At 51.2% G+C, this 17,454-nt stretch overlaps 1 protein-coding gene across 3 annotated transcripts; it reads left to right on the forward strand.

Annotated features, from left to right (window-relative positions):
• The first annotated feature begins 6,248 nt into the window (after positions 1-6,248).
• On the forward strand, positions 6,249-15,676 carry C1H13orf42 (chromosome 1 C13orf42 homolog). Of its 3 annotated transcripts, none has more exons than XM_037011630.2 (4): positions 6,249-6,568; positions 13,335-13,452; positions 14,259-14,481; positions 15,119-15,676. In XM_037011630.2, exons 1-4 carry the CDS (start codon positions 6,302-6,304, stop codon positions 15,291-15,293), a joined length of 783 nt encoding a protein of 260 aa, XP_036867525.2. In that variant the 5' UTR covers positions 6,249-6,301; the 3' UTR covers positions 15,294-15,676. The 3 variants fall into 3 exon arrangements, with proteins under 3 accessions (XP_036867525.2, XP_036867513.2, XP_036867521.2); XM_037011618.2 differs by having other exon boundaries at positions 6,449-7,017; XM_037011626.2 differs by having other exon boundaries at positions 6,449-7,017; positions 13,338-13,452.
• The last annotated feature ends 1,778 nt before the right edge of the window (positions 15,677-17,454 follow it).

The raw sequence follows: 17,454 nt of genomic DNA on the forward strand, positions 1-17,454 counted from the left end.
ATCCCCAGAAGAGGGGAGTAACCCGCTTTGCTGGGAGGGGCAGGCCAGAGGGCTGAGAATTCAGTCAGAAAACACTGCAAGCACAGGCCAGGATGGACTGGGCCCCCGCACGGCTGCCAGCCTTCTTGCGAACCTTGAAAGGCTGCCTGCCTCCCTCTGCCCCTGCCCCTAATGTATCGTCACAGATAGGACTGCACCTCTGTCCTGGAGAGAGGCTGCCACGGAATGGGGGGTGCAGGCGGCCGGCAGGTCCTCCCCAGAGTCTGAACAATCCTTTCGCCCTTTCCCAGCAGATGCCAGGAGGACAAGAGGAGCGAATCTTACACGGAGGGTCGTCCCACCGAGGAAAAGCGACAGGTTCCTTTGGCTATGACGGAAAGGAAAAGTTCCCGTTTAACTTTTGGGAAAAATAAAGGAAGATCCTGCATTAAAGCCACTCTATGTGTTACGGGAACAGAGGCTTAGCATAGGAACCAGGGCTTACGTGACGTGAGAAGAACGGGGACGTGGAGGCAGTGGAAGGTCACGGAAACAGCTGGAAGGGCAGCCTGAAACGCCTAAGTGGGTACTTCTCTGAAGTTTGGGGGGGAAACCGCTACAATTCTCAAGGATCTCTGGGAAATCTTCCACCAAACCTGGTGCTTGCAGAGAAGCCTGGAAACCTCCACCATCCCTGTGTCTGGTCTGGCCCCCATGACCCCCTGAGGATGATCGCCCCAAATATTAACAAGTCGGCCACTGACAATACAACACACCCCTTAGCCCCAGCTTCCTAGATAGGCTTCCTCTTCGCGTGAGACAAGCGAGTGATTCCGTCTTCCACAAACACTAAGCGCTCTCTGTGTGCCAGGCACCGGGATGCGGGAGCGGATTCAACCACGCAGAAGGGTTGATTCTGCCCTGCGGGTGTGCACGCATCACACTATAAGGGAGACTGGAGGTGTAAGTGCACACTCAGATGCACTGAGGTTGTTGGGCTGCACACACACGGTCTAGCTGCCCTCCAGGCACCTGTAGGACTGTCTGACCCCAGCTGGGGAGGCAGTGACTTGCTTTGGCCCAGGGGGTGTGAGCAGAAGTGAAGTGTGTCACTTGCACTGAGAAGGTTTGGGAACAATGCCCCTTTCACCAGGCTCTCTTCCCCAGGCCCTGTTTGGACGGACTCTGTCAGCCTGGGTGCGGGAGAGACTAGCGAGCCGAGACCCCTGCCAGCCTGCAATGGGCTTGCAGTGGGACTGAGGGCGAAATCTGTGTAAGAAGCCAATGGGCCTGGGGGCTGCTGGTGACACGGCGAAGTAGCCCAGGCTGAGGGATAGAACGCAGGGGTAAGTGGTGCAGGGTGGCTAGGAGGGGGGTTGCGGCTCCGGGGAAGATTCAAGAGTGGGGATGAAAGAGGGAGAGACGGCCCTGAACCAAACAGGCTGAAACAGGCCCTCCTTCCTCCCCAGGGCCATTTGCTGAATACAGTGCCTGCTTCCTCGTGTTGACTCTAGATGACAGTGAGCTGAGCCACGCAAGGTCGGTGAGGATCAAAATGGGTTTTCCTAAAAATCGCTTTAAAAATGATCAGAAGCAAGAGCAGAGCTGAAAAAAGGAGTGATCAGAACAGACATCCACAAGGTCCCAAGGATAATGTCCAATTTTAGGACTGGTCTGGAAGTCAGATGCATCATGGATCGTTCTGTGGAGTTGATAACCTCTGCTTGGTGTCTCGGTAAAACCTGTCTGCAGTGAGCAGGACCTAATTAAAGCACAAAACTGCAGAACTAGCTTTTTACAACACGACGACAGCTTGTAAAGTTGTGTTTTTTTTTAAAGTTTAGAATTGCCTTCACTTTCTGATCATATTTCTGATATGTATTCTTTATATAAATATGTACATAAATATATATTCAACTGCATTTGGTATTTCACACAGTATTTCCTGATGTCCATTTTTCTTTAATATACTTATGTACTAAAGTATTCTTTCTCTACGTGACTTAAAAGCAACACATTTGTACTTAACAAAAAAATGCACATGCGATGTTTCTTTGCGGCACACAGAAGGGGGTGCACTGCACACGCTATCTCACCTTGTACTTTCCACCTGCTGCATTGTGAACATCCTTTCATATCTTAAACTGTTGTTCTAGGGCATCGTTTTAAGATAACTGTGCTGTGTTCCATCATAGGATGACTTATTTAGCTAATTCTCAGTTGTAGGAAATTTACGGCCATATATTTGTGCACATCCATGATTTATTGTTATTATTATTATTTAAGGATAAGTTACTAGAAGTGGAATGGCTGGATCACAGTGATGCATGATTTTAAGGGTTTTTGATATGTTTCTGAACTACCCCCGTGAACATAACTCCAGTGGGGACTCCTTCTAATAGGGTATTTGAGGATCTTCTTTCCCTTAAACTCTCCCAGCCTTGCAATACTGGGTATTATTTTTTCTCCAAGTCTTCCCAACCAGTGATAAATGTTACCTTATTTTACTTTAACTTTTTACATTTATTTAACTAAATGTTACCTTATTCACTTTAACTGCTCGACCCCCAGGGAGGAATGCAGTTGGCAGCGATGCGCACTTCCTGTGCACCTGAGCTCTCTGAGCTCTGGGTCGGCCTGGTTGAGTCCTTTGCTGCCTCTCTCCAGTCAACTCTGAGCCCCTGGGACCCCTCAGCTCTGAGCTCAGCTGCCTGCCACAGCCTATGTGGCCTGGGAATCCTTAAAATTGTCCCTGGACGGGGCGGGAGAGCGCAGGGTTTATCCCGATTGGCATTTTACTGAAGAAGAAACCGGACTCTGCCACGGTCACAGTAGGCGACAGATACGGAGACAACCCAGCTTTTCAAAGTCCGTCTGAATCTGGTGCTTTCTAAGGACCTCTCAGTCAGAGAATGGTGGCTTCGAATGGTGGGAACAGGGTGTCAGATGTAGGGCATGGCATCCCCCAAACAAAAACCTTCTGCTGGCTGCAGGGCACCTCTCCTTCCATGGATATTCAGATGATGACTTTAGATGATCACAGAAGAGTCGAGTCACCCATTCACACACGTTATCGAGCCCCTGCCGCATCCCAGTGTGGACGCAGCAGCGAGCAAGAGACAGACCCCTGCCCTCCGGAGCCTCGGGTTACCTGGCATCCACCCTGGAGCGCAGGTGAGAAAGACTTCGGTCCACATTATCGTCAGTAAGGACGCCCGCTGGTACTCTGAATAATATGATACCTCCACCTGGGGAGGAAGCGGCGGGAGGGGAGAGGAGAAGATGGGGAAGAGAAATGGTGGGAAGAGATGAGTTTCAGAGAAGATGAAAAACGTGGACAGCGAGTATTTCATCTCCTCGCAGCCCCCCAGCACTGGCCCCCGAGGCCCGCCTTCCTGCCGGCTTGGGGAAGTCGCCCAGTTTTTCTGCTGACAGTCATGCAAACGTTTGCATTCACAAGAAGACTGTTTTTTTGCTGAGAGTCCAGACACATGCTGCTGTACGTCATTACGGAAATAGTTAAGAAGACTGTGCCCCAGAATCTATCTTTCCAAGCATTATAATTTCACTCCTAATTATCCCCATTCTTTTTATATTTTGGGGAAAACAAGACCTAATCCTATAGGGATTATGACAGTTGGCTTTGGTAATGTAATCTATTTTGCTAGTAATCCTTGCTCAATGTACTTAGAGAGATGAACTGTTTGGCCTATGTAATACACCCTGGAGCAAATATGGATAGTTTGAAAATTATCCTTAAAAAGAAAAATCTGTTCCCTGGAGGTCCTCCAAGGAGATCGTCACCCATCTACCTGGCCAGCCACTCGCTGACCGACTGTGACCCTGAAGAGCCCTGGCTTCTAGCACTCACGCCCTTGTCTGGTCCCACCACACCCCTTTAACTGGAGCTGCCCCTGTGGTCTGACTTATGAACACAGCAGAGGAACATGGCACCAGGGATGACACCACAGTGTTGGGATGGTTTATACACATGAAGACATAAACAAAGCACAGACTTTTCTTAGTCTTAATAGAATTTTCTCACAGTCCTGTTTGCCCCATCTTCTGCTTTAAGTTCTTAGCCAGTTGGGTCTATCATACAAGGTTACACAGGTTGTGCACTGCACCAGGGCACCCCACCAAGCGAGCCCAGAGAGGGCGCTTTTCTAACGTACAGGCAGGCATATGCCTCACAGGCTCCCAGCACTGCTGAAGAGTGTTCAGTTGAATCAAATCCAGCAGCGTTTACCTGGCCTCCAAGGGCCCTTTTACCATCTGCTGTCACCTTTACTGTCCCACCCAGCCTCTCATTACTCGCCCCCAACCTTGGCTCAGCTGAGTTAACCCCACCTTCCCAGGATCTGCCCATTCTGCCTCCCAATCAGCAGCTGTCCCCAAGAGGCTGTGCCTTCTCGGGGAAGGAGTGGGTGCAGCACTCCGGCACCATGACGCTTTTAGTCTTACGAACCTCGAGGGACTGGGTGTTTGCTACTGGCATGATTTTAGGGATTTCCGAGCACGTTAAAGTAGCAGGGGATGATGAAGTCATGTGTTACTCCATCTAGGTCCCCACATGTGGAGGGCCAAGCCCAGGGGCTGCAGGGTAGCCTGCCCTGGAGGGCTGTGCCTCACTGGGCCAAGGGCTGGAGGTGCAGGGCCCTGTGTCCAGCCAGGGAGGCGGATCTCTAAGGAAATCCTTTTCCTTGTAGTTCATAGCACAACCAGAAAGTGAAATGTTCCAACACGCTGTGCAAATGCACCGATGTGACATGGGATACGTGCTGATTAATTTGTAATCTTACCCTTCATTAAACATTCAACACAGACAATTTGATCTCTCCTCTGCTTCCCCTCCTTCATTCACCTGCCTTCTGGGAAATGCGAACCCAGAGTCACTTTCCTGCTGGGGGCACCGCCAAGGGGGTTTATAGATACAGGATGAGCGTGCAGATTGTCTTCTGTGACTCAGGATTCTTTGAGGAGGTGTGGTTGCAGCCTGGCAGGACTGAGGAAGCAACTGCCTTGACATGTGTGTCCCACTGAGACCATCTCAGGTTACACCACATCCATGTGCCCAGCTGCGTGACAGGGAAGTGACTTGGTGCTGGCAAGGGGTGGAATGCCCCATCGTGTAGGCTCTACACAGGTGGGCTGTTCAGAATGACTAGCATCTCGGGGAAACTCAGCCTATTCAGGGCAGCTAAACTAACGCTTTCTAAGCTGATTGTTACAAAGACTGGTCCACGTGAGCCTGCGATCTCTGCAGATACTGAAGGATAAGAGGCTTGGATACAAAATAGTTGGTGGGGACAATGGTTTGACAGTTGTGTGCCAGGAAATACAAAATAGAAGTGGTGGTAATTGTATTTGTATATTATCATAAAAGTAATAATTGTCACTTCTGACTGAGCAGATATGCTACATTCAGGGCTCTCCCTATATCATCCCGTTTAATAATTACAAGAACTCTATATAATAGGGAATCTCTGCTTTTGAAGATGAGAACACCAAAGCCCTGAGTAAGCTGGCAGGTGGCAGGCCTGTGAGGCCCACACTGGCATTCTTGCCTGCCAGCCTGCCCTGCCCCCGGCTGTGAGCATCGGTGCAGCCCCAGCTGACAGCGGCTCTGCCACTGCCCTGCGATTCTGCCCTTTGAGTCTGAGAAACTGGAATAAAGCGAGCTGTGTGGTACTGAGTCACCTTATGCCGATCCTCGGGGTCCTGGGCAAGCCCTGAGACTCAGGTCACCTACACGGAGGGCAGGTCTGATCTGTGCCACATGAGGAATCAGCTCCAAGGGCACCTGGCTCCTGCCCAGTCCACAGCAGGGCTGGCGTGGCAGGGCCAGGCGAGGGGCAGGGATGCTGCCCCTTCTCCCGCCCCATCTGGGCACAGAGGCGCGCGCTCAACACTGACGCACTTATGTCCTTTCACAGCTACATTTTTAAAAGCCTGGTTACCTTTCTGATGCAGTATACAAACATTAAAATTATTTTTTATCACAGACCTCTGAATCTCTCTCTCTCTCCCGAAAGCAAGATCAGCGAACATACATGCATTCGACAACATTTCACGTACAGTTTCTGGGGACCGTCTCTGCACCCGGCCTGCACTTAGCTCTCGGGGTGCAGCCGGCTGCAGGAAAATGGATGTGGTTGGGCTGCACTGGCCTGAGGAAGTCCTCGAGGGGGCATCCCTGAGATGCTGATGGGCTCAAATGAGCTCCTGAAAACGGTTTGTGTCTGACTGTAACTCGTCTACTTACTTATTTTGTCTTTGGTGTGACCACGCTTGTAACAGTCTGTGCAAGTGGTGTGTGTCAATGGGAAGGTGCTCGAGCCCGGGAGCGGGTCTGCGCTCCACCCGCGCCCCCCGACGGCCCCTGGCTCCGTGCGCACAGCTGGGCCGCACGTCCCACCCTCCCGGGTGCACTGGGGGCCGCGGTCCCGCGCCGCCAAGGCCTCCAGGGCGCTCGGGGCGCCGCGCACCGGGGCTGCGGCCTCCCCTCCACGGCCCGGCTCCCCTGGCCCCGCTCGGGGGCTGCGTCTACCAGGAGCTGCGCAGCGTCTGCCGGGTGCGTCCTTGCCGAGTAAGACTTCACCGTGGGGCCGGGCTCGGGGACCCGGCCGCCTGCCCAGGGGAGGCTTGCGTCAACCAGGGGGCCCCACCCGTGGGCACCGCGCGGGGCCGCAGGGACAGCGGCGGCGCGGGCTCGGTCCCTGGATGTGGGTGTCGCCGCGAGGGCGCCGGGTCCGGGAGGCTGGGCGTTGGCGCCTCTGCTCGCGGCGGATCGGGTGGCGCGGCCGCCGCAGGGTCACAGACCGAGCCGAGGTTGGCGGAGGCCGCAGCTCCCGGGCGCCGCGCGGGGAGGCGGGGAGCAGCGGGGAGCAGCGGGGAGCAGCGGGCGGCATGGCCCTGGGCCTGGGCTGCCGGCCGGACCTGGGGGCGCTGCGCGCGTGGAGGAAGCCGCTCTGGGGCCCCCGCGGCAGCCCCTCGCCCTGCAGACCCTCCGCGGGAGCTGCCGCCCGGGACCCGCAGGTGAGTGCTGGCGACGCCGCCCCGCAGGTTCCCGGGGGCCGCGCGCTGTCGTGTATCCTGGGGACCCTGGCACAGCCCCACGGAGAGTCCCTGACTCAGGAGGTGGCCTGACAGCTCTGCCGGGCAGACCCAGCAGGACTTCGTGGAAGAGATGGCGCATTCATGTCATCGGTGACACGTTTAGGCTTTGTGCGGTCATCTTCCTTGGGACCTGCCAGCGGTGCCAGGAGGGAAGGTGGGAGATGCCCGCTCACAGAAGTGCAACGGAGGCCCAGTGGCCAGGGCCCGGTGGGGTCCCCAATGCGGGTAGTCGTTCGTTCCTGCATTTATTTCTTAGTTTTCTTTAACGCCTCGGTTTTGAGGCTGTTTTGTCTTGAATTCCCATCCATCGTTGTCCTGATGGCTGGCCGCGAAGGGGTTCTGAGCAGGTCTGTCTGTCCCACATCCTGGCTGTCTCCCCAGAGTGCCCTGCAGGCCGCACAAGCCGCACTCACCTTGAATGACTGATTGACCCGCTTTCGAATCCCTAGGGCTTGGCCTCACCCAGCTGGGGACACAGCCACCCAACTTCTGACGGTTCCTTGTGCACCCAGTGGAGAACGAAGTTGCCAGAGGCACGGATGGGCTGCCACCCTTCCAAATACCTTGTCAAAATCTGACGCACCCCAGGAATAGCCTGTGAAAACTTGACAAGCTGACCTGTTGTGTCAATGCGATCTTTTTTTCTGCTGGAGCCAGCCTCCTGGAACGCTAAGAGCTCCCTCCGCAGTCGCTTTGGGGTCTCGTCTGGGCCACCCGCCTGGGCCTCAGTGTTTCTCCCCCCACCAAATTCCCTGGTTAATTTCTGCAGGCTGCTGGGCGTGGGGGTGCGGGTGGGGGGCTTTGGGCTATTTTACTTCTCTTCATCCACTTCTCATAAACATCACTTCTCTCAGCTTGGTTTAAAAAAAAAACAACAGCTTTAATTCACATACCCTTAAAGTCACCCTTTCAAGTATATAATTGAGTGGTTTTTAGTATATTCAGAGTTCATTAGAGAAAACTTCTAGTTGAATGGATTGCCCTTTCATGTCTTTATAAATTTGCTCTGTTAAAGACTCACTTACGTGGGCTCTCCTTACACTAAGGATGTCAGCACATCGTCCGCCATATGTGAAAAATATTTTCTCCAAGTTATTAGGTGTCTTTTCATTTTGTTTAACATTTTCCATCTAATTTCAGAACATTTCCATCACCCATTTCAGCTTGGTATGCTTTTATTTCCTTTGGTGGCAGAAAAAACCTAACAGTGATTGTCATGCTCAACACGGCACCTCATAGCTCCTTAAATGGGGGCTTTTTAGTGTCCCCAGATTACAGGTAATGAAGTGTATCACAGGTAGTAAATTCTTAAAAAATTGAGAGCTTTTCTTTGAATGATTTTATAGAGATTTCCTTTAAAGAAAAATGTGTGACTGACACCTTTCTTATTGCTAATCGTCAGAAAATAATAGGCTTCCAGGAAATGTTCCAAATGATCATTTATATAAACTTGTAGGAATTCATCCTAAGGACTATTAAGCCCTAATTAATATAAGTTTAGAAGTCTTTATGGAAGCATACTAGTAGTATCTTAGAAGACAAAGTCCTTAAGAGGTCACAGAGGTTCCAAAAACACTTCATTTGGCAACCAGGAGAATGTTTTTCATAAAAGGTTTGACAATTATTTCTTTATTTCTTAAAATAAAAAAGTCTTTTTAAGTAAAATACTTAAGAATTTTTGAACTTACCATTTTGACCATTTTAAATGTACCATACACTGGCATTAAGCACATTGATAATGTTGCATAGCCCATTGCTGTCCATTTCCAGAACTTATCCCTCATCCCAGAAAGTCTGTCTCCATTAAATCCCTATCCCTATCCTCATAACCTTTATTCTACTTCTGTCTCTATGAATTTGCCTATTTTAGGAACCTCAGATAATGGAATCACATGGTATATGCCCTTCTGTGAATGGCTTCTTTCACTAACCATAATGTTTTCAAGGTTCCCCCTTGTTAGTATGTGTCAAAACTTCCTTTATATGGCTGATCAGTTTGGATTTTGATTTGAAGCAAAGAGGAAAATTTGAGATTATGCTTTGACTCTGACCAGAGTATCAGTATTTGGGGTCCTCATGACGGCAGATGCCCACACTCTTAAGCCCAGACGAGTAGGTGAATGATTAGCATCTCTTATGAGAACCAGGCCACATAAGTCGACCCTGTCCCGGGTGGGCACCAGAGAAGAGCCTTGGGGCGGCCGACCACAGACTCTGGGCCTGCCCTGGGGCATAGTCTGGGTTGGCTGCAGTGCCCCGTGTGACAATCCCCAGGTGGTTTAGGCTGGATATTTTCCAAGGCCAGGGTCACTGGTCACCTACCACAGTCAAAAGAAACTTCATTAGTTCTCCTGGGGATCATCTATTTCTGAGCAGTTTGGATTCCTGACGTGTCTGCCTGGATGGACCAGCTGCCAAATGTTCAGCCCTCCCCTGCGTCCTGTGCCCCACTATCCTGACTAAAGAAATGCACCTGCTACAAGAATGTTGTAAAAAGAACCAATGGAATTCTGGAGAACACCTGCCTAAGTGACTGATTTTCATTTAAAGTAGTTTTATTCTGACAATAGTCAGCTTTCAGCCTCAGTTTTCTGTTGAGGACATCCAGTGCTGGTTCATGAAATAAGACCATTCGACAGCAAATAGAAGATTCTTTCTCCTGATGGCAGGAGGATCTGCATCCAATTCATCTACAAAGATGCCAAGTGACTGGCGTACAAATTGCATATGGGATGAGAAATGGGTTCTGGATCTTTTTCACCCTGGGAATTATTTTTCAGGTCTTCTGGGGAGATGTTCTGTAAACACACTGATACTACAATGCAGATTTCCTCCAAGCATCAGTTAGTGGGGGGTCTCTATCACGTGGCCTATATCTGGTTTGCAGAGTTGAAAGGCAGTAATAATTCACTCTGAGCTGCAGAGACTGTTCCATCATGCTTGGCAGAACTCGCCGCAAGATGACACATGACATAATGATGATTGGTAAGCAAGCACATAATCCCTATGGCCCCTCTAGGTCAGACTACAGGTGGGTGATTACATTCCCCAATCTATCTTCCAGGCATGTATGTGCTCAGCCTAGAAACAATACTTGGTCTTCCCCTTTTCCTCTCCGCCACACACCATTCACCTAGCTAACTTCTTATCTTTTAAGACAACAGAGAAAGCACTTCCCCAGAAAGCCATTTCTCACATCTGTGATCTAACACAGTGGATTTCCCTTCTGCCTATGCACTCAGCACCCAGTACTCAGAGCCCAGCACTCAGTACTCAACACCCATCACTCGGCACCCAGCACTCATTACTCACAACTCAGCAGCCAGCACACTAATTGTCCATCATTGCTATTTCTGCTATTGGCCATGAGGTCACTGAGTGCAGACACCATGTCTTATTTATTTTTTTATTTACAACCTTTAGCATGGCTCCACACAGTAGATGTTCAATTAACCAATAATGTGAGGAAACTTACAAAGTTTGGTGGAAGATCTGGAAAAGGAATAGTCCCTGGGCTTCAGTGAGTGGAAAATTGTCTTTTGTTTTTAATACAGTAGAATATTGTTTGAGTGTATTTAAATGAGATCATATCCTAATAATTAAAACATCCCAATTCATAATGGATCAGAGGTCATCATCAAAAACACACTTTTTTCTGATGATAAAGTTATATTTGTTCATTAGATGAAATTTATAAAACACAGAGAAGTATAAGAAATATGAAAAAATAACTTAGAATCCTACCATCCAAAGATAATCCCTGAAGTGTTTAGGTATATATATTTTTAACCATTTTTTCCTATATATTTGCATATGTGTATATTTGGGTTGCCAGGTAAAATAAGAGATGCCTATTTAAATTTGAGTTTCAGATAAATGATGGGTATTTTTGAGTATAATTAAGTCCATGCAATATCTGCTATATATACTAAAAAATTATTTATTGTTTCTGTGAAATTGAAATTTGACTGCTGTCCTACATACTGAGACCCTCGCATTAAGTCAAACACTGATGGCAGTTGCCATAGCAACCTAGAGACCTGCCCTCCATGTGGAAATGAGTTTGAAATGCTGAAACCTGTGGCCCTGGCCCTCCTATTAAACAACAATCATGCTACTCCTGGGGCTCTGTCCAAGTTGTGTGGCTTCTCCAGTTGTTTCTGTCTCTTCCACATTCCCCCAAAAACCGTTAAAATGATATGTGTCATAGTAGAATTAGGTTAGGTACAGGCCACCTTAAAAATAAAGTAGCTATTTTACTAGCAAAATGAGTTCATTTGGGAATAGCAGCGGAATGGCGATTCAGGACAAGCAAATCAGGGCAAACACAGGCAAGTCTGCAGAGAGAAAGGGAAGGCATGAGGAGGGAATTGGAGCAGGATTGTTTGCGACAGAAGCTCACTAGGAAGGGCAAGAGTCTGGGAGGGTGGAGGCTGCCCTGGAGGCAGGTGGTGGGGGGCGTGTGGCTGCTGGGCAGGGACAGGTCTTCCTCGGCTTTCCTAAAGCAGGAGATAAATTCCTACGTGGAAAACGCCCTCCCTCATCAGGACGGGAGTGAGCCCCCACCTTCCTGCTGGAGTAGCCTGCGGACAGCTGCCCTCCTGCTGCAGTCAGATGAGGTTTCCTGCACCCACTCCCAGAGTCCTGAGGACCGCGGGGTACTCAGGGGCACGGAAGCAGCCCAGGAGAGGGTGGCCCTCCTGGAGACGGCGCTGTCCCGGCCGCGTCGAGATGGATGAACAGGGGGCAGCCAGACGGGCCATCGAGGCAGGGCCAACGGGAAAAAGCACAGAGGATAGGAATGTGAGGTGGGCCTTGGGGCATCTGCAGGGGTCATCTGCCTGCAGGGCGATGCCCGGGGGCCTGGCCTGCTGTGCTCACACGGCCTTCCCACCAGCCCTGTGGTTTTCTGGACCCACATTCACTCCCAAACCTTGGTGTGCCTAGTGTTGCCACGTCGGAGAGTTCCCAGTTCCTCAGTGTCAAATTGTCCCTCTTGTCAGCTGTCGCACCGACCCGAGGGGCTCGGGCAGGCCCTCTGCTCTGTTACATCGGTCACCCCTCTGCCCTGCTTCCCCGCTGCCAGAAACACCCCCCCACCCCATCTCTCATTGTGCCTGGAGCTTCTACTCACCCCCCTCACCTCAGGGGCTCTTTGGAGGGGGAGGGAAAGCTACGGAGTATAGTTTTCACTTTTAACAGAAAGGGTTCAGGTGTATGTTGACTTCAGTATTTCCTTTAAGACAGATCCTTACAGGTATCAAAGGGAGACAGCCCTGCATTTAGAAACGTTTTTAGTAGTACAAAATGCCTACATGTCACCCAAATCCTATACATACATAGGGATGTCATCCTGTTATTTCCCAACAGACAGTCTGTAACTTAACCATATTTATTTTAATACCACCCTGCTTTCAAAAGGTCCACATAAAATGAAAGACCTTCACACACGGTCAGAAAAGCCCAACTTACCACATATTGTCCTGTTTTCCTCCGGGAGCTCCCATTTCCTGAATTCCTCAGAGAGCTGTTCATTCATTCACGTGGTGACTCGGTGCCTTCATTGTGAGTTCTCCATTGATGCCACCAAGTGCCAACCTTCTGTGGCATCCATGGGCCATGGTGCCCGTGGCCATGGTGTCTGTGGCTGTTTTGTGGGCTGTGATGTCTATGGTATCCGTGGGCTGTTGTGAAGGTAGCGGCAGTGCCTGAGCTGGTGAAGATGATGTCCGGGCAGAGCCCACCCTAGCTGGGCACTCATTAGATGTTTTTTACTCTATATTTTATTATTCCCCATGCTTTTCACACTGCACCCTAATTTCACGGCAGGTTATTCCATGACCTGAGCCCACACTGAGCCACGTTAGGTATAACAAGACTTGCGGGGCATTTCTGTCGTACCGCGTCCTCTGTCCTGCTGCGAGTGTCTCATCATGTCACTAACTTGGGTGTTTACCGGCGAGGGACCAGGCCAAAGACAGATGAGGTTGGCCTGGGGTCAGTGACGGCTGCTCACCACCCTTGTCCCTCCCACCCCAAGGCAGCGGGAGATCTGCCAACCGGTGGTGCTGCAGGTCTGCAGAACCTGCCTGCCTCCCACGGGCTTCAGGACCACCCCTGGGCCTGACTGCACACACATTCAGTTTCGGGAGCCCTGGTTCTACTGGGGTATGGCATGCTCGTGTGGGGCACCCAGAGGCCGGCCCCAGAGCCTCTCTCTCTTCCTGTCCCTCCAGCAGAGAGCAGCCCCCAAGGGATCCTCGCCTCTGAGCGCAGACGCAGCGGAGGCCATCGCCGTCCTCGACGCCGTCATTGCGGACCTGGATGTGGACAAACACGATGTGGACTTCGACGGTGAGCACGTGCCAGGGGTGGGTGGTTGGCTGGGGGAGGCTGGACTTACGGGTGGGCCCTATGGGGCCCCACACCCTGACCCACGGGAAACTCCTCTGCAAGCCGGGCCCGGCGCTTGACCTGTTCTCCTCCTTGGGCCGCTGTTGTGCCGTCCCCGCTGCGAGCCCCGCATTTGACACAAACCTCCCTGGGTTGCTTGCTGAGCCAAGGCAGGGTGCGGCCCCAGCACCATCCAACCCTCTCGGCCCAAACCCAGGGCCTCGGGGAGGGCTCAGCAAAGTGCCCTGAGGACCCAAGTGCCATCGTCACAGTTATTTTTTAATGAGAGTGAATTTATGTTTTTTCTCTGAACACAACAGTAACGTAAGTTCATTGAAACTTGAGTGAACTGAACAACCCACCAAACATTAGGAGGAAAGTAAAGGAAAAGACTTGAGCACCTGCACCCAGACATGGTGACCGTCAGCGCTTCGATCTGTCCTCTCAACACGGTTCAAAACACACACACAGATGCACGTGATCTTTTAAAACAAAGCCAGGATCACTTTGCAGTTCTGGGCTTTTCACTTCACAGTTTGCAGTGCGTGGTGCCCCTTCCCCCAGGCCGGTGCGTGTAGCTCTAAGTCTTCGTTTGTGCTGTGCACGTGATTTCCCGTGGCCCTGTGCCCCCTGCTGCAGAGCCAGGCCGCCCGCTGCGCGCTCTGTCCGTCCTGGGCACCTGCGGGCTCCCAGACGGGATCGCCCCGCCTGGCCTTCTGCCCCTCCCCGTGGCGAGTCCTCCCCCCAGCCCTGCTTTTCCCTTCCAGTGGCCACCAGCTCCCGGGAGCACGGCTTGCACTCCAACTGGATCCTGCGGGCGCCGCGCCGGCACTCCGAGGACATGGCCGCGCACGTCCAGCCTCAGAGCAGCGCGGAGCGCAGGACCGTCGGCGCCCAGAGGAGACTTGAGAGGCACCCCATCTACTTGCCCAAAGCTGTGCAAGGGGTGTTCAGCACCTTGAAATTTAAGCCCAAACCCTGCAAAAGAGAGTAAGTGCTTGGGCCAAGGCATAAGCAGGGTGTTTGCATGTCCCCCAGGCTGCGTGGTTCTTATGGGGCCTTGAGCCCCTGTCTGACCTGCCAAAATTATTCGTGTGTAATTTTTAGCAGGGAGATCTTAGAAACATTGTGAACAGTCTCTGCACAGACCCTACCTGGCTCGCTGCCGATCATCCGAAATGTGCCCTCAGCTCTGGAACTGCCCCCCTTTCCCTCTTAGCCCCCATGCTGGCTGCCACCCTCTTCACTGTTTCGCCGAGTCCCAGGCACACTGCGTACCACAGAGAGTTAAGGGGAGTCTGGGATTGCAGAGGGCCTAGCACCAGGAGGGACCCAGCAACAACCTGATTAGATGCCCTGCCTCGGCAAGGTGCTGGGCGGCCGGATGGACGGCTTCTGGGTGGCTGGCCTCATCTTCCACCAGCTCTTGGCCTTTCTCCCTCCAGATCCTGCTGTCCCAACCCGGACCCCATCTCTGGCCCCTGGTCCCTGTGTGCACTCAGAGCAGTGAATGCTGTTGTGCTCTGGCGGACCCAGGCCACGCTCCAGGGACCTCACCCTTCAAAACCAAAGGGTCCCCACCTGCCATGCTGAACGTAAAGCCCTCTCTCTCACTCCTCCCTGCCAGCCTGGGGAGCACCCCACAGATCCGCTTCAACTCCTCGGGGGAAGACGTGGAATGGAACACAGAGCTCTTTGCCCTGGAGCCCCCGACGTCTCTGGGGGAGGACTACATCGAGACCGAGAACCCCAAAGGCCAGTGGCTGCTTCGGGAGCGGCCCTGGGAGCGCACAGGACCCTGACCGTTTGGCCCGGCTCAGGCTGAGTCCCTGAGGAGGTGTCTGCTTCCTGGTGGCGCGAGGTGCTTGGTAGAGGTAGAAACGAACTCGTGACAAAGTCAAGCCCAGGGGCATGCTGCCTGCTGCTGGCCACTTAGTGCCGAACACACGTGGCCTCCCCAAGGACCTGTTGCAGGGGTGTGTGGAGCCAGCTTTCCCTGCAGGGGCAGGGGAGCAGGCAGTGCAGCCTGGCTGGTGCTCAGCAGCAGGACCGGGAGTGGGGGGCTCCCTCCCTGGCCTCCCCTCCTGCACATGGCCCCTGGGGCATCTGTCCCAACAGCTGCTAGAACTCTGTGCAGTGCAGGAAACAAATCCACCCGTGCACCCTGGGCCCAAGTTTTAAAAGAGGCAGACCCTCTCTGTTCGGGACTCAGAGGCATCCTGGTTCTGTGGGCGGGTTTCCCCCTCTTGCGCAGAATGCAGGTCAGGAGCAGCTCCTTGCCACAGTGTTCTGGAAGCTTCTGCTGAATTAGACTGAAGGTGGTTCCAGAGCCCTGGGAGGCGTGTGTTCTAAAACTCAGCTCCACTTCCTGCAGGGACGCCGAAGTAGGAGGGAGGTGGAAGGATGCTTTTTTTCCTAATTCCCACCCAGAAAAATCCACACAGATACCCATGCAACCAGTTTATGGCAGGCTAATGCTCTCCATTCCTCCACGAAGACCATCATTAAGTTCTTTTGGACTAGAAAGGATTTCTTATTTCAGTAACTAGCTGAAGCAGAATCGTGTTTTTCTTTATCTATTCTTTGCCTTTCCCACGTGGGTTTTGCAGTTTGCATACAGCTGTGCTGGGTCGAGCATGAGGACCACCGGCTTGGAGAACAAATGGCGTTTGGTCCATCTGTTTGCTCTGCTGTTTTCCTCTAACAAAGGAAGTCACCTGGAGGGGGCACACCCCTGAATGCACGTGTGCTCGTGGGGCAAGGGAGGGAGGCAGACAGCCAAGGACGCTCCAGGCCGAGGTGACCGAGTCGTGACGTTCTCATTCAGTTTTTTAGAAAGAAACTTTTGTTTAAGTGACTCTGATTTCTGAATCTAAGTGTTTGCAGCTCCTGTGAGGGAAACCTAATTATGCGGCATTCTTAAACATTTTATATTAACACATTTTCAGAATGAAAATATACTAGAAATGTTCTAATACTTAGTATTTTTGCCCCTGTCAGTGTGGGACATCCCTTTTGTTGCATATACTAAGCTCACTATAGCCAGAAGCTTGGCTGAAAAACACACGTTTGGGAATTTGTTTTATGAACTGCATCAGAACACACCAAGTTACCGCGACCTTGTTCCCATATATGGCCTTGTTCTGAAGTCCTGCGAATGGAAGTTCACTGGAGATAAACTAGGAGTGAAGGTCTCTTTACCCTGCCTTTTACCAAATGACAGTTTATCGTAGATTAACGTGGAATTATGTGGTAAAGACTGTATGTTTGGCTTTTATAGATAAGAAAAATGTTAACAGAACAGAGAGGATGTTTGGAGCCTTGATTTTTTTTTAGCTTTTATTGCTCATGGGACATGAAACTGTCCTTTTCTCTTCTGCTTCATGTTTTGTTTATTTTTGTTTTTCAAGAGACTTTACACAGACTGTCCAAAAAAATTCCATGATCCAGAAACCTAAGGCTGGCTTGTGTTTAGGATGATTTTAGGTCTCTGAAATCGGTGATTAAACAGGATCTGGGCTCTGCCTGGGAGATCCTGAGATGGTGTCTGCTGAGGTCTTGAGATAAATAAAACTTGAGACAGTAAAAATAAGTCGATTTGATTGATTCATCCCACCTTGAACTGACCAGTTATCCAGTCGGGTGGTCCTCACGGGCAATCCCAATTTCTCCACCTTATAGCATTGCTATGGGAATCCTAGCACCGAGGGAAAAGTCAGTTTTAACCTGGAAAATCTTGGTTGTTGAAATGAGTTCTCTTATCTTTATTTTAGATGTGCAGTTACACGATTATTGACTTGCCTTGTGTTGCTGCAAGGGCTATTTCTGATCTAGAAACATCTTTTTCCTCAAAGGTCATCTGGATAGACTGCCCAGTGCCCCTGGGCAGCACCCATCAGTTTGTTCATCTCTCATTCTTGGGTAAGAAAACACTTTTTTATCTTTTAGAGTTTTCTTTTATAC

The sequence above is a fragment of the Manis javanica genome, chromosome 1 (genome assembly GCF_040802235.1).
Source record: "Manis javanica isolate MJ-LG chromosome 1, MJ_LKY, whole genome shotgun sequence".
In the NCBI taxonomy this organism is placed as follows: domain Eukaryota; kingdom Metazoa; phylum Chordata; class Mammalia; order Pholidota; family Manidae; genus Manis; species Manis javanica.

Coding starts and splice junctions, on each gene's coding strand:
- C1H13orf42 (XM_037011618.2), top strand. CDS start 6,703: ATGTGGGTGTCGCCGCGAGGGCGCCGGGTCCGGGAGGCTGGGCGTTGG. Junction 13,453..14,258: donor ACACGATGTGGACTTCGACG/GTGAGCACGTGC, acceptor TTTCCCTTCCAG/TGGCCACCAGCTCCCGGGAG. Junction 14,482..15,118: donor CCCAAACCCTGCAAAAGAGA/GTAAGTGCTTGG, acceptor CCTCCCTGCCAG/CCTGGGGAGCACCCCACAGA.